This window comes from Salmo trutta, chromosome 37 (assembly GCF_901001165.1).
Source record: "Salmo trutta chromosome 37, fSalTru1.1, whole genome shotgun sequence".
In the NCBI taxonomy this organism is placed as follows: Eukaryota; Metazoa; Chordata; class Actinopteri; order Salmoniformes; family Salmonidae; genus Salmo; species Salmo trutta.
In genome coordinates, this window is record NC_042993.1 from 6,399,703 (window position 1) to 6,415,123 (window position 15,421).

Here is a 15,421-nt window from a genome sequence, read left to right on the forward strand (position 1 = left end):
TGCAGAACAACCTAGAATACATTTTCTATAAAAATCAAACATCAAAATGACCAGTGCAATCATGTTCAGGCTACACTTTATTTACTTATAAATGAGACAAAATATTGAACTGAAATATAAGAGCACAAAATAAGTATCTGTCATGAAAACATTTCCACCCAAGTCAGAAAATTCTTAGGCTTGACCTATGAACTTAGGCACTCCCTCACATCCCCTCTCCCAGAAAGTGAGTCATAACAAAATAATGCAAAAGTTGGAAAGGTTGATATTCTGTGCACTCATCGGTCGATGGGGGACTGTCTTGTGATGTTAACAGGTTGGTCCAAAGGCCTCTTCCACACACAGACCACATCTCATTCCTGCCCTGCCAGCGCCCCCTTACCATGACTCTGGCCTTTTCCTGGCTCTCTGGATCGACCAGTCTGTCTGACAGGGCCTCCTGGTCCCTTACCCCTGCCACCACCACCTCCCCTCTTCCTCCTGCCCCCATGCCTCTGTCCACCAGCCACCCCTGCATCCTCCTTGGCAGCTTGTGCCCACAGGGCATCAAAGTTCCCTGGAGCCTGGTATCCAGGCAGGCTGGCATCCAGGGGGTCTCTGGAGAGCAGTACCCAGATAGCGGGTATGTTCCTATTGACGGTGAGGCTGTCCAGGCCTGCCGCAGGCTCCAGGGGTTCCCACACCTCCAGGACAGTGCTGAAGAGCAGCCTGGTCTGCTGGTGCAAGCCTTTCACACGGCGCTTCAGGATCTCCACACACGTGATGGCCTTGGAGACCCCCTTCCCCGTCCCAGTGAATACTATCTGCCGGCTAGGCATCTTTTCCGGTGCCTGGGAGCATGGTGCTTCCTGGACCTCAGTGGTGCTACCCCCTTCTTCGCTCTTAGGATGCCCCCCCTCGCCTTCCAGCGCCCTGGGCTTGACCTCCATGCGGCTCAGGGCGTAGCGCATGAGGTTGCGGATCTTGCTGCCATCCTTCACTCTAACCTCATCGGTGTCGCTGGAGAGGCCAGGGAATGGACAGGGGAAGGGCTGTTCCACCGTCCGCGCCTTACTGTAGTTCTCCATGTCACCTGTACCTCATCTTTGTAGACAGACAGAGACACACATACAGAATATTTGATCAACACTGTATTAGAACTAGCGTACAGTAGCCTCAGACTTTTACATAATAATCTTGCTGCCATATCTCTTAATTCTCTAGCTAAATACTCTGGCTGTAGCTGGCCGAGTATCTCCTTAATAAATACAACCACTGACTGTTTCATTGAGATTCAATTGGCACATGCGCATTCGCGCCGTGTTAACATTTTAAAACAACAACAATGAGGAAACAGTATGCGGTTGTATTTGATTACAGTTTTATAAAAAAGGCACACAAAAACAGAGGACAAACATAGGTACACGATAAGGGTTTAAGAATAAAAAATTTAAAAAAATAAAGTGAAGTATCGACTGCATAGTGACTCGAAGGAGACGGAGCTTCATTTAAAAAACTGAGATCCGTATAAAAACGTCGCTCAACTCCGTAGAGTTGATGTAGCCTACTTGGCAAACTCTGTCTGTAACTAGCTACAGTTGGATAGGTGTGTCAGCCATGAAGAGCTATATGCGATCTAATAAAGATTAACTTCGTTATAAAACTCACGTATTTACAAAAACCCAGTCGTAAGCATCGCGTGTGTTCTGATCAGCCCGGTTAACACAGTCAAAGAAACAGTTTATTACTTACCAGAAAACATGGGACATCCGTATGTCGCAAAGGGCTCTGATCGTATGACGTTCGCTGCTGCTGCAAACAGCATTAAGGAGCCCCGGTACATTCTGGGAGTTGTAGGAGTTAAATATATGCAATCGCTTTACTTTTTAAAACATGACTGACTGGAAATAACAACAGTTTCTAAAACCATACTAACCCACCTTTGACATAACCACATTAGTAGGGTGGAAGTGTTTGAAGTATAATAATAAGTCGTCTCAGAGAAAATATTTATTTTAGTGGTTTGCTAGAGGAATTTCCTCGGGTTATCTATATTTCAGCAGGTTTCGTAAGCAAATGATTATAAGAGACACTTGTGCCAAAGATGCCATAAGTGATCGCGTGTGCCAGACACACGGTTTGTGTTCCTCAGCTAGAGCGTCATTAGGCTACTGTAACCGTGTCGGTTCCGTCCCTATAGCGTTTCAACCTGAACTGGTTGTTTGCCTTGCGTTGCAAGGGCTGCGGCTTTTGTGGCGCGATGGGTAACGATGCTTCGTGGGTGTCAGTTGTTGATGTGTGCAAGGGTCCCTGGTTCGAGCCCAGGTTGGGGCGAAGAGAGGGACGGAACCTTACACGGTTACACTACGTCACATTGGTAGGTTTCGTTTTCGAATGTAGGTTACCAATTATGGATGTTGTGTTGCAGATATGTGGTAGGGGCACGAGGGAACACAATGTGTTGTGAAATATTTTGTGAATGTATTGTAATGTTTTTAAAATTATATAACTGCCTTAATTTTGCTGGACCCCAGGAAGACAGGGCTGTAGTGGAGCAGGTTGAGAACTTGAAGTTCCTTGGCGTCCACATCACCAACAAACTAACATGGTCCAAGCACACCAAGACAGTCGTGAAGAGGGCACGACAAAACCTATTCCCCCTCAGGAGACTGAAAAGATTTGGCATGGGTCCTCAGATCCTCAAAAGGTACAGCTGCACCATTGAGAGCATCCTGACGGGTTGCATCACTGGCTGGTATAGTAACTGCTCGGTCTCCGAAACAATGTAGCAGCTTACATAATGGTTGTTAAGTGCCAACTTAGTTATGACCAAAATACAAATAAATATGAGGGCTCAAAACAAAAAGTAACAGAGGGTAGTGTGTACGGCCCAGTACATCACTGAGGCCAAGCTTCCTGCCATCCAGGACCTCTAGACCAAACGGTGTCAGAGGAAGGCCCTAAAAATTGTCAAAGACTCCAGCCACCCCAGTCATAGACTGTTCTCTCTGCTATCGCACGGCAAGCGGTATCGTAGCGCCAAGTCATAAGACTCCTGAATAGCTAATCAAATGGCACTCTTAATTTAAAAAAAAAATGTATTACGATACTTAACGGTTTATTTTTACATTTTGTTTCTGTACTTATGAATAATGGTAGAATACTGTGAAATTACAGGGATAACCTTCTATTTAACTTTCGTTGTGTAGAATAATAGGAAATGTCCGTAAATGCGAAATACATTAAACTTCCTGTATTTTTACAGACATGCATCCCCTTTTCACAAAATAAGCTGTAGAAATAAAGTAATATACATTGTAAAGAAAACACTACATTTACCATTGTTTTATGGATATTTGTTTTATTGATATTTACTTTAGTTTTACATTCTAAATGCAGATAATTCAAAAAAACCTTCTGATGTTTATAAACAGTATACAACTATGCAAGAGAATGTAAAAAAAATGCTGTCTGTGGTTCTACTGATATCACTACATTACAAACATTAACTGCATTCTACCTTGACTCTCAGGTAGAAGACAATTTTTGACATTATTATCACCACTTCAGCAATTTCGTCCTTGTCGGGGTGATGATTCATTGTGATCCAACATTCTCTTCCATATCAGACACTTCCTCCTCTATTTCAAAGTCACCATCCTCTACATCACTCTTCCGGACTATTAAAAAGGTTCGTGTAATTAAAGACTAATCAATATTTCACATTTCATTTTGCCATTTCCATTAGATACCATTTGACAACGAATCAGAAACACGTTGGAGGCGTCATTCAAACGCCGAGCACACAACTGGTGCCAATTGAATGCAGCAGCTTGGCACATGCATTGATAATAGGAGAGCGGATAGCTATCATACCAAGGTGAGCATTACCACCAAACGTTTGCTTAATTGTTCAACAAAGTTTAAATAGTTGACAAAATTGCTAGATGTGCAGCTCATTAACTTTGTTGTATTTGCTAGCTAATATCGTGGAGTTTGGTTGGCTGCTCACGCGTTAGCAAGATAGGTAATACTACCCGAGCTAGCTACCAACCAGACCGTAGCTAGCTAGCAGCAAGCCAGCTAAGATAAGCAAACGTTTTTTGTAACATATGTTGACAACTAACGTTTTATTAATTTTGAAGCATTGACATACAGCTATTTAGCTAGATTCATTTCATAACCTAGCTAGCACGCTAGCTAGGTAGTTTGCTGTAAACCAATCCCACCTGATAACCTCTTCCACATTTCAAGGCTGCATAGGTATGCTACCGCTGCGCATGTGTCCAATTATTCGCTTCATTCAGTGAGTTCTCATGATGATGCTGAAAGTCTGTTCGGTGTAGATCTTATTGTTATGAAAAGTCTGTGTGTGTGTATATGTATATATATATATATATATATATATATATATATATATAAAAATCTGTATGTGTTATATACACTGAAAGCACAAGCTCACCACCGTCTAGTTCAAGCGCATGCTCCAGCCCCAGTAGAAGGCAAGCAGTGGACAATAACTGGCACTTCAGTTTTGTAAATCCTTGGAATCGAATTCCATCTGAGGTTACAAGAAAGCTGGAGAACAAGGAGCGCCCAACTGGAAGGGAGAGACATGAAGTTATTCGCTTGATTGTAGGTGAAATCCTTACTGTTTGTCCAATGCCAGGAAAGAAGCATTTTGAGTGAAGCAGCCAGAAATATGGTGCTGACTTATCCGAAGGCATTCCAAGATGTTATCGAAGGTGAAATTGTTGGTAGTGGACAAGACTCCGTCACTAAGCAGCTGCAGAGCCGAGTTGATAACTTGAAGCGAGCGAGTCTGAGGATCCACCATCCAAGAGGATATGCCTGGATTCTTACGGCTGTATCAACTGGTGACCAGGACAGCTACCAGCCAATGAAACTACAGAAACATAGAACTTACTGGTGTTGATCTCAATGAAGAGCATAAGAAAGCCAAGGTGAGCAAATGTGTGAGAATTGTGTACTTCAAATCTCTCGTGAGTGGAGGAGCAAGATTGCCAAGACACTGTCAAATATAGACACTGTCAAAGAGAAGCCAAACTACCATGTTCTGTTTTGCTGCTACTTAACTTCTTCAATGATAAGAAAACAAAACATTGTGGAACATTATCGTTCCACTGTTATTTTAACTATCATAGACCTTTTCTAATATTACATTGCAAACATCCTACATGTAACCCTTTAAATTAGATAAATTGATTTTTGCAGGTACATTTTTGTTAGTCAAAAAATCTAATGATTGTATCCGAAGGGGTAGAGGTGAGTGATTTAAGAATGGTGGACACTGGTATAGAATGACATTATTTATGTTATTTCATCCAACGCAGGTGCCTATTCAAGATCAACCCAGATAAGGGGTCCAAAGTGGAGAACTTAAGAAAGCAGCATGCAAACAATCCAAGAGTTATTTCTCTCATCTCAAAGATTGCAAACTATGAATGGAGGGAGTAGCCTTGCGCACGCACACATACAGGCACTTTAATCCACCGACTGCAGCACGCAGTCAAGAAACAGCCAGATGATAAATACTTGACCGAAATGTTAGAACTGAATGTTTTTACATTAGCATGTTGTAAGTTGCTTTTAAGTGAATGTTTGACACAGTATATGTAAAGTTTGAATTCAAGAAATGTTTTTGCACTGGGATCAACATACCTTGTCCTACACCCCCCCCCCCCCATATAGTTGTGGTTTAGTATGACAGAATAATAACTTGACATAAATTTTATAACCAAAATGTCATAATACTTATATTTTTTGTATAAAAAAAAATGCTTTAATTGAATTTCTCATCTGTGACTATCAAGTGTATAGTTCAGAAATGTTTTTACACTGAGATGACCTGATACCTCTCTTCTTAACACACCCCTTCTAACCCTCCCGTTCAACTCCTTTACCTCTCTGCCATGCCACTGCACGCACAGGTTAAAACCTCTTTGGGAAAGGCGTACCGCTAGCGCCCGGCCTCGACAACATCCGGTGAAATTGCAGAGCGCGAAATACAACATTCGTAATATTAAACATTCATGAAAATACAAGTGTTATACATCGGTTAAAAGCTTAACTTGTTAATCCAGCCGCTTTGTCAGATTTCAAAAAGGCTTTACGGCGAAAGCATACCATGCGATTATCTGAGGACAGCGCCCCGCGTAAAAAAGCATTAAAAACATTTTCACACCAAGCAGATGCATCACTAAAGTAAAAAATGGCGATAAAATAAATCACTTACCTTTGAAAATCTTCCTCTGTTTGCAATCCAAAGGGTCCCAGCTACATCACAAATGGATGTTTTGTTCGATAAAGTCCTTCTTTATATCCCAAAAAAGTCAGTTTAGTTGGCCCGCTTCATTCAATAATCCACCTGTTTCGCCTCGTTCAAAATGCATACAAAATGAAATCCCAAACGTTACCAATAAACTTGGTCCAAACAAGTCAAACAACGTTCCTAATCAATCCTCAGGTACCCTAATATGTAAATAAACAATACAATTTAAGATGGAGAATAGTATATTCATTACCAGAGATACATTCTAGCTCATTTTTCAAACAACAAGTCTGAAACTCTTTCTAAAGACTGACATCTAGTGGAAGCACTGGGAACTGCAATCTGGGAGGTATTCCTTTTATATTCCCATTGCCAGCCATTGTAATCAGTGGTGAGCTGGGGTGGGGGTGGATCTGGATGGATTGTCCTCGGGTTTTTGCCTGCCATATCAGTTCTGTTATACTCATGGACATTATTTTAACAGTTTTGGAAACTGAGTGTTTTCTATCCAATACTGCAAATTATATGCATATCCTAGATTCTGGGCCTGAGTAACAGGCAGTTTACTTTGGGCACCTCATTCATCCAAACTTCTGAAAACTGCCCCCTATCCTGAAGAAGTTTTAAGGTTTGAACGTGCATTGAATAACTTAATATACGTAATAAATCTTGTATAAATATACAGAAGGAAATCCCTGTGTAATGTAATTTAGTTTTTTTGCTGGAGTATTCTTTATTTTCACAACCAATAATAGTTACATTGAGAGTAGGTTTTTGTAATATTATTGATAATCTGTTTTCTAGCTTTATTTTGTCAACAATTAAGGAGTTGTCTGTTTTTTGGCTGACCAATTCTCTATTTTCACAACTGATACCAGTTGAACTGAGAGTAGTTTTTGTAATATTATGATTATAATCTGTGTTCTAGCTATATTTTGTCATCAATTAAGGAGTTCTTTAGGCTTTTAGCTGGCCAAATCTTTATTTTCACAACCAATGCCAGCAAATAAGAGGATTCCAGGTTAAAATAGGAGTTCATGGCGTAAATTGCAGTAATATACTTTATTTTGATTGAAAGTAAATCACCATTTTATACAGATTATTTATATACATTTTTTTGTCTGTAGTTTTAGTCTATTTCTGGCACCTGTGCTGCCAGACTTTTACTGTAAATTTAAAAAATAAAATTTGTGCAAACTATGTGCATTGCCCCCCTCCTCTTTTATGCTGCTGCTACTCTTTGTTTATCTATGTATAGTCACTTTAACTCTACCTACATGTACATATTACCTCAACTAACCGGTGCCCCCACACATTGACTCTGTACCGGTACCCCCTGTATATAGCCACGCTATTGTTATTTTACTGCTGCTGTTTAATTATTTGTTACTTTTATTTTCTATTTTTTTACTTGTCAATTGTTTACTTAACCAACGATGCAGTTTTAAGAGAAAGTGTTAAGGGCTTGTAAGTAAGCATTTCACTGTAAGGTCTACACCTGCTGTTTTTGGCGCATGTGACAAATACATTTTGATTTGATTTAATTCCCATCTTCACCAAGGTTTTTTTTTTTTTTAGCTAAAATGTTTTGGAAGAAAGGGGGGTGCAAAAGTTTTGAGCCCTGTTTATACCTGCTTTATTCCTGTTTCTTGATCTTGTCCACATTTTCAGAAATGTGTTTACACATGGAATTAAAATGTGTCTCTTATCCATCCACTGTCTGCATATTTTTCCTGGTCTCTCCCTGTATCCAAATATTTGAATACTATTCTTTCATAATGTTATTTATTTTAAGACACATTGATGCCCTAAGTCAATGGTGCCACCTGTCAATGATTTTAGAGGGTGGGATAATGATGATTTAAATGGTTTCTCGGTCCGATCTGTCTACACTTGTAAAGATATCCAGTCAATGCATGCCTGACTTCCTCCAGAGGTGGTTAGGATCACAATGAGTCTTTTAATCATCTACACCTGTACAAATGTGGGAACAATCAGAATATGGACAAGATCAGGACAAAGGACACACGTTAGCTTCAGGTAAGCTATAAAAGGGGCTATGGAGCGGTGGACATTTTAGAATCATTGAGATCAGCTGTGTGGGTGGTCTTAGTCTAATGGATCACCTCGCTGTAATACACCGGTCAATAGTGGTTGCAATTGGCCCAGTCTCTAACATTGTGACTGTATATCCCTGTTCTTGACTAACACCACACACACACACACACGTCTGTTGTGCCCTACCCAGGTCAGGGCCTACTAGGGACACCAGGTGCCGTAGGCCTACACAGAATGCAAAGGTTAAAAAAACAGAAAGGTCCAATGAAATGATGCCTTAGGTGAGTAAATATGACTCAGCTCTGTCAATAGGGCTGCAAGATCCAACAGAATCACCTACAGTATATTCACAACTGCCCTTTGTGAATATTTCATTATTCTTGACAGTTTTTCACTAGGTGGCATAGTGCCACAAAGCGGTACCCACCCTTACTAGTGAATAATGATAACTGGAATATGATAATGAGGAGAATGATAACTGGACTTATGTATTATCATAGTAACCATACACCAATGTATTATTGGACCACTACATTTAAAGTTATAGGACGTACATACTTTATTTTAAGTGTCTTCTAACTGGGTGAAGGGGTTGAGGATCATACGTTTTCAGATTGAGGTAAAAACTACAATATCTAAGATTTGTTCAGTTTAAGATTTCCATATAAAATATACTGCCATAGCAGAGAGACTTTAGTGTGTATACCCAATCATTCTCAACAGCTGGTTTAAATGTTATTTTTCATTTTGATACAATTATGATCAAATATTTCCAGAGCAGCAGTAATGTAATAGTAACAATACATGGGATTTATAGAGCTATTTTCAAAGACCAAAATAAAACTTATCATAACTTCTATTATAGTTCATGCTAAAAAACAATGTCAATTAAGTCATAAAAGGTACACATAAGAACAATAAAAATATTAGAGTTGAGCAGAACGTCTCTATATCTAAACAGTTATATAGTGGTCCCTCCCTATTCCCAGCCGATCCGCCCCTGCTTCCGGGAGAATTCTGGATTCCTAGCTCGGTTGAATCTGTCCTTTCTCTTGTGCCGGGTCCGCACTGAGACCAAAGTCCAACTTAGATCGTCCTCTGTCTTGGCCTTGCTCCCACCTCCAGCACCATCATCATCATCTTCTTCCAGAGCCAGAATGTGTAGATGGGCCGTCAGGTCATCCAGCGGCTGTGTCAAGGATGGAGGTGTGGCCCTCCGTGGCCCAGACACCAAGGGGATGACAGCAGCATCATGGGAGTTGAGTATGGCTCCCAGCATGGCCCTATACAGCTGCCAAAAGCAAGGGCCTCCCATTAGGAGAAAATCTGGGGTCAAGCCCCCTCTGTTTGATCACAACATGGTGCACCAAAGTGCCCTTGTACAACCTAGACACCACCCAGGAAACAAAAGATGGTTGAATTAGATGTGTTGCTGCTGGGCTAGAATACAATGTGAATGAATAACACTGGTCTAGAGATTATGGTTGATTTAGGAAGGGACACCTTACCAGGCACACTGAGGCTCGGGAGGCACAGCAGTTGGTTCAGGTCAAGGCTTTCTTTCAGGCAGCACTGCCACTAGCTGTAGGCGTGGGCCACACACAGGTTGAGGCTCCTTGTACCTCTCTGAATTATCCCTCTCAGCCTCTGCAACACTGGCCCCTCCATAAACCCTGTTACACAAAAACGGGAGGAGTCAGTGGCTGCACTTCACACACTATCAATTCTAAATTGTGTTTTCTTGTGCATGCTCTGGGCCATACCTCTTTGGCTCTTCCTCTGTCTGCAGAGCTCTCCGTACACCAATCCTAGTAGCAGGGCCTGCAGGAGAGGCAGGTCTCGAGGGGGATGGGCGTGCCTCAGCCAGTAGCAGGTGACAGCCACAGGAATATGCAGATGAGGTGGGACACTGCTCAAAGTGGACTGGGACACACCAAGGGTCTCCAAAAATACCTTAAGCTGCACTGGACTTGGAGCCTAAGGAACACAGCAAGAGAATCAATTTGAGAATCAACAGCAGTGTTTGAATATACTGTATACTGTAATGAAACAGCAGGCAGGGAGCAGGTCTCGAACCCTCGACCTTCAAGCCTGAAGTCCGGCGCGCCATCGACTGTGCCGCAAAAGCAGGCTCGTCCGGCAGAGTCAATTTCCGCGCTTATAAACCCAGGGTCGTTACAATACTATATCATACACATGTATACATACACGATCCACAGTGTCAAGCTGCATCTGGTCTGCAGCACTGGGCAATCCCTGGACACCCATGGTGTGTTCTGTCTGGGATGTATTTCCTAGTGCAGAGTTTCAGCAGTCATAGGACTGGCTAAGTGAGGCTAGCGTCATTCCAATGGATGAGTTACCTTTCCTTAAGTTTCACTTTCCATGCCTCATCTCAGTCACTCCCATATTGTCTCTGGTCACAGTAGGCATATACTAGTTCATTGGACCTTATATGACAGTCATGGGAATGTGTTAAGATGTTGTTTTTTTTGCAATTTTGGTAAACGTTTCACGAAGTCTCGCAATGTTGCGTCTCCGATTTTTGAAACTCTGTGCCTCTTTCCGTGTTCACGTTCTAGTCAGAACTTGAAACTCTGACATTTCAGACTTGCTAACTGGTTGTACGTATACATGTGCCGCTATCAACCAGTTAACAGGTCAGACATTTCCGAGTATCCTAGTTCTGATTTGTATTGAACGCGGCATCTCGTCACAGGTCGTTGTGTAGTCACGTGGGTCGCGAGTCAAATAGGGTAAACGAAACCGAGAAACTGATAAACTTCACATGAAGAAAACCAAACGAATATTATTTAGCCCCGAGGAAATTGCTTTATCAAACCATACAAATGAAAAACATAAAACCATACAAAACCATGTATCTTAAACATAAAAAACAACACTTGGGAATATTTCCTTATTATTATTATTATGCTAAAAAACACTTTAAACCTACAAATGTAATGCAGGCTACAAAACATACAATGTTGCTCAAACCTAGTCCTTCCCCAACCTGCCTGAATCAATTCTCAGAAAAGACAGGCTCTGGATGAAAATATGCATTTTCATATTATGATGTTTTTGTGGGGGCAAGAGAATTGACAAGGAGTCAACTTGATTTAACTCTGCTCGCTGTTATTACTCAAATTCTTACATGACAAAATTTACAATTATTTTTCATGCCAGAGAGGCTCAAATTAAGCACAGATTCGAATGCATAAGTTAAGTGCTGAACATAATTTTACGATAATTGCAAAAAAACATCTAAAACACATTTCCACCCTTATCAGTGTCATATAAAGTCCCATGATCTATTATATGCCTACTGTGACAAGAGACAATATGGGAGGGACAGATGTGAGGTAAGGAAAATGAAACTTAAGGAAAGGAAAACTCATCCATTGTAATAATGCTAGCCTCATTCAGTCAGTCCCATGACTTCTGAAACTCTTCACTAAGAAAGACATCACATCCCAGACAGAGCACACCATGGGCGTCCAGGGATTGACCAGCTTTATGGAGGAGAATGGAAACATTTTAAAAGATGTTCACTTCAGAAACAGCAAGTTGATCATAGATGGTAGTAATCTGTTCAACTTGCTTTATTTTGACTCAGGTTTGGATCAGAGTCATGGAGGGGATTATGATGCTTTTGAGGACCAGGTCTGCAAGTTCTTTAAGGCTCTGAGAGACTGCGACATTGACCCCTTTGTGATTGTAGATGGGGGCTCCGACTACACCGACAAAAAGTTTGAAACAAAAAAAACCCGAGCTCAATCAAGGATCAACACAGCCAACAGCTTGTCCATGGGGCTTCAGGGGAGCGGTGGTGTACTACCAACCCTCATCAAAGATGTCTTCAAACAGGTCCTCTCCAGCCTGAAGGTGCCGTTCGCACAGTGCATTTGTGAGGCAGACCAAGATATAGCCTCCCTGGCTCGAAGTTGGAACTGTCCAGTGCTGTCCAATGACAGTGACTTTTATATCTTTGACATCCAGGCAGGATTTCTGCCGACATCCCATTTTCACTGGAAGAAAGTGTCTATGCAACGTGGGAGCTCTATAAGATACATTCCCTGCAAGCAGTACACCACAACAAGCTTCTGCAGACACTTCAACATCAACAGACAGGTTCTCCCAGTCTTCGCCGCCATGTTAGGAAACGACTACGTCAAGTTACATAACATGGGTGTTTCCCTCAGGTGGGAAGAATACTCGTCAATGGAAGGAAGGTTTGCCCGCTTCGACGGCTTGCTGAATTGGCTGGCTCGCTTCCAGGGGCAGGAGGAGGCCTTGGACTCTGTGCTCAGGCTTATCCTTCATGGTAACAACAGACAGAAAATGGATGCTGCCCACCAGGGCCTCTCCCTGGGCATAGAAGAGTACCATCTTCCCCCTAGTTGCCTGGAGCGGTTCTTCAACGATGGAGTGGGACCAGGCCCCGGCCGTCTCCCAGAGCCTCTGAGGGTCCTTCCAGACTGGACCCTGCTGCCGTTGATGAAAGGTAGACTTCCCTCCTGCATGGTCGACGTGCTGCTGCTGAGGAGGGTGATGCAGCGAGTCCAGGTGGAAGATCCCGGCTTGCCCTGTGGGAACAACACCTCTCGGCCAGTACGACAGGTACTCTACGGGCTGCTGCTGGGTGGGAGGAGAGCAGACCACAGCAGTCAGAGACCCCCAGTGGATGACGTGGAGGAGTATTACAGGGAAGGCCAGTACCTGACCAGCAGCATGGTTGAAGCCGTCCTGCCCAGTGCTGCAGAACAGATGCAGCTAGACACTCTGCATCAGGTATGTATATGTGTATGATATAGTATACAGTATAATCAAACATACTGCTGTTGATTCTCATTCTCTTGCTGTGTTCCTTAGGCTCCAAGGCCAGTGCAGCTTGAGGTGTTTTTGGAGACCCTTGGTGTGTCCCAGTCCACTTTGAGCAGTGTCCCGCCTCATCTGCATATTCCTGTGGCTGTCACCTGCTACTGGCTGAGGCACGCCCATCCCCTTCCAGACCAGCCTCTCCTGCAGGCCCTGCTACTAGGATTGGTGTACGGAGAGCTCTGCAGACAGAGGAAGAGCCAAAGAGGTATGGCCCAGAGCATGCACGAGAAAACACACAATTTAGAATTGATAGATATTGAAGTGTGTGAAGTGCAGCCATTGACTCCTCCTTTTTTGTGTAACAGGGTTTATGGGGGGACCAGTGTTGGAGAGGCTGAGAGGGCTGATTCAGAGAGGTAGAAGGAGCCTAGACCTGGGTGTGGCCCACGCCTACAGCCAGTGGCAGTGCTGCCTGAAAGAAAGCCTTCACCTGAACCAACTGCTGTGCCTCCCTCTTGCCGAGCCTCAGTGTGCCTGGTAAGGTGTCCCTTCCTAAGTCAACCCTTGCCCCTAAACTTAGAGCAGTGGTATTCATTCACATAGTATTTTAGCCCAGCAGAAACAGAGCTAATTCAACCATGTTTTGTTTCCCGTGTGGTGTCTAGGCTGTACAAGGGCACTCTGGTGCACCAGCTTGTGACCAAACTGAGAGGGGGGTTAACCCCGGATTCTCTCCTGATGGGAGACCTTTGCTCTGGGCAGCTGTATAGGGCCATCCTGGGAGCCATACTCAACTCCCATGATGGTCATGAGGCAGCTGTCATCCCATTGGTGTCTGGGCCGCGGAGGGCCACACCTCCATCCTTGACACAGCCACTGGATGACCTGACGGCCCATCTACATATTCTAGCTCTGGAAGAAGATGATGATGATGGTGTTGGAGGTGGGAGCAAGGCCAAGCCAGAGGACGATCTGAGTTGGACTTTGGTCTCGGTGCGGACCCGGCACAAGAGCAAGGACAGATTTAACCGAGCTAGGAATCCAGAATTCTCCCGGAAGCAGGGGCGGATCGGCTGGGAATAGGGAGGGACCATTATATAACTGTTTAGATATAGAGACGTTCTGCTCAACTCTTTAATATTTTTATTGTTCTTATGTGTACCTTTTATGACTTAATTGACATTGTTTTTTAGCATGAACTATAATAGAAGTTATAAGTTTGACTGTTTAATCAGTTTTTATTTATTTGCTCTCTACTACAAAAGTGTATTTTGGTCTTTGAATATAGCTATGTAAATCCCATGTATTGTTACTATTACATTACTGCTGCTCTGGAAATAGTTTATCATCAAAATTAAAATAAAATTTAAACCAGCTGTTCCTGAGAATGATTGGGTATACACAAGTCTATCTTTGCTTTGGCAGTATATTTAATATGAAATTCTTAAACTGAACAAATCTTAGTCATTTTTACCTCTATGAGCAAAAATGCGTTACTTCAGTGACGCTGAAAACGTATGACACTTAAATAATGATAAAAAATGTACAGTACCAGTCAAAAGTGTGGACACACCTACTCATGCAATGTTTTAAAAAATTAAGTTTTTACATTTTCTACATTGTAGAATAGTGAAGACATCAAAACTATAAAATAGCACATATGGAATCATGTAGTAACCCAAAAAAAGTGTTAAACAACTCAAAATATAATTTATATTTTAGATTCTTCAAAGTAGCCACCCTTTGCCTTGATGACAGCTTTGCACACTCTTGAGAAAAGACTGACTTCATCACTTCTTGTTTTTGTAAGAAACATTCATGTTTTGGAAATTCCAAATTGTTTGCATAGTCAACTTACACACAGCACTGACACACACACTTACCCCACCAGACATTCCACCAGCAACACTTCATGGCACAATGCCTCTCCACCATGTGACCTACTTGTTGTGTGTATGTACTGACATGTGTAATGCGCACAGACACACTGTTAATGTTTTTAAATGTATGTAAACTGTAAAGTATTTTATCTGTAATGTATATTTCGTTATGTGTCAGACCCCTGTAAGATTAGCGGTTGCCATTGACGGGGCGGCAGGTAGCCTAGTGGTTAGAGTGTTGGGCCAGTTACAGAAAAATTACTGGATTGAATCCCCGAGCTGACAAGGTAGAACGTGTCGTTCTGCCCCTGAACAAGGCAGTTAACCCACTGTTTCATGGTAGGCCGTCATTGTAAATAAGAATTTGTTCTCAACTGACTTGCCTAGTTAA

The 15,421-nt window shown here is 42.4% G+C and overlaps 3 protein-coding genes and 1 long non-coding RNA gene across 5 annotated transcripts; 2 read left to right on the forward strand and 2 right to left on the reverse strand.

Moving 5' to 3' along the window:
• Positions 1 to 61: 61 nt before the first annotated feature.
• On the reverse strand, positions 62 to 1,816 carry LOC115177231 (ribonuclease P protein subunit p25-like protein). 2 transcript variants are annotated; one of them, XM_029737826.1, is made up of 2 exons: positions 1,732 to 1,816; positions 62 to 1,083 (listed from the first exon to the last, which is right to left on the reverse strand). In XM_029737826.1, exon 2 carries the CDS (start codon positions 1,065 to 1,067, stop codon positions 354 to 356), a length of 714 nt encoding a protein of 237 aa, XP_029593686.1. In that variant the 5' UTR covers positions 1,068 to 1,083; positions 1,732 to 1,816; the 3' UTR covers positions 62 to 353. The 2 variants fall into 2 exon arrangements, with proteins under 2 accessions (XP_029593686.1, XP_029593685.1); XM_029737825.1 differs by lacking the exon at positions 1,732 to 1,816 and adding an exon at positions 1,648 to 1,721.
• An 809-nt stretch (positions 1,817 to 2,625) lies between these two features.
• On the forward strand, positions 2,626 to 5,791 carry LOC115177232 (uncharacterized). Its single transcript, XR_003872375.1, has 2 exons — positions 2,626 to 2,686; positions 3,728 to 5,791. It is a non-coding gene; the product is annotated as an uncharacterized LOC115177232 (long non-coding RNA).
• A 3,072-nt stretch (positions 5,792 to 8,863) lies between these two features.
• Positions 8,864 to 10,976, reverse strand: LOC115177554 (protein asteroid homolog 1-like). Its single transcript, XM_029738447.1, has 4 exons — positions 10,538 to 10,976; positions 10,093 to 10,306; positions 9,838 to 10,002; positions 8,864 to 9,715 (listed from the first exon to the last, which is right to left on the reverse strand). Exons 1-3 carry the CDS (start codon positions 10,595 to 10,597, stop codon positions 9,908 to 9,910), a joined length of 369 nt encoding a protein of 122 aa, XP_029594307.1. The 5' UTR covers positions 10,598 to 10,976; the 3' UTR covers positions 8,864 to 9,715; positions 9,838 to 9,907.
• A 746-nt stretch (positions 10,977 to 11,722) lies between these two features.
• LOC115177553 (protein asteroid homolog 1) lies at positions 11,723 to 14,538 on the forward strand. Its single transcript, XM_029738446.1, has 4 exons — positions 11,723 to 13,120; positions 13,202 to 13,415; positions 13,516 to 13,687; positions 13,816 to 14,538. Exons 1-4 carry the CDS (start codon positions 11,819 to 11,821, stop codon positions 14,231 to 14,233), a joined length of 2,106 nt encoding a protein of 701 aa, XP_029594306.1. The 5' UTR covers positions 11,723 to 11,818; the 3' UTR covers positions 14,234 to 14,538.
• Positions 14,539 to 15,421: the final 883 nt, after the last annotated feature.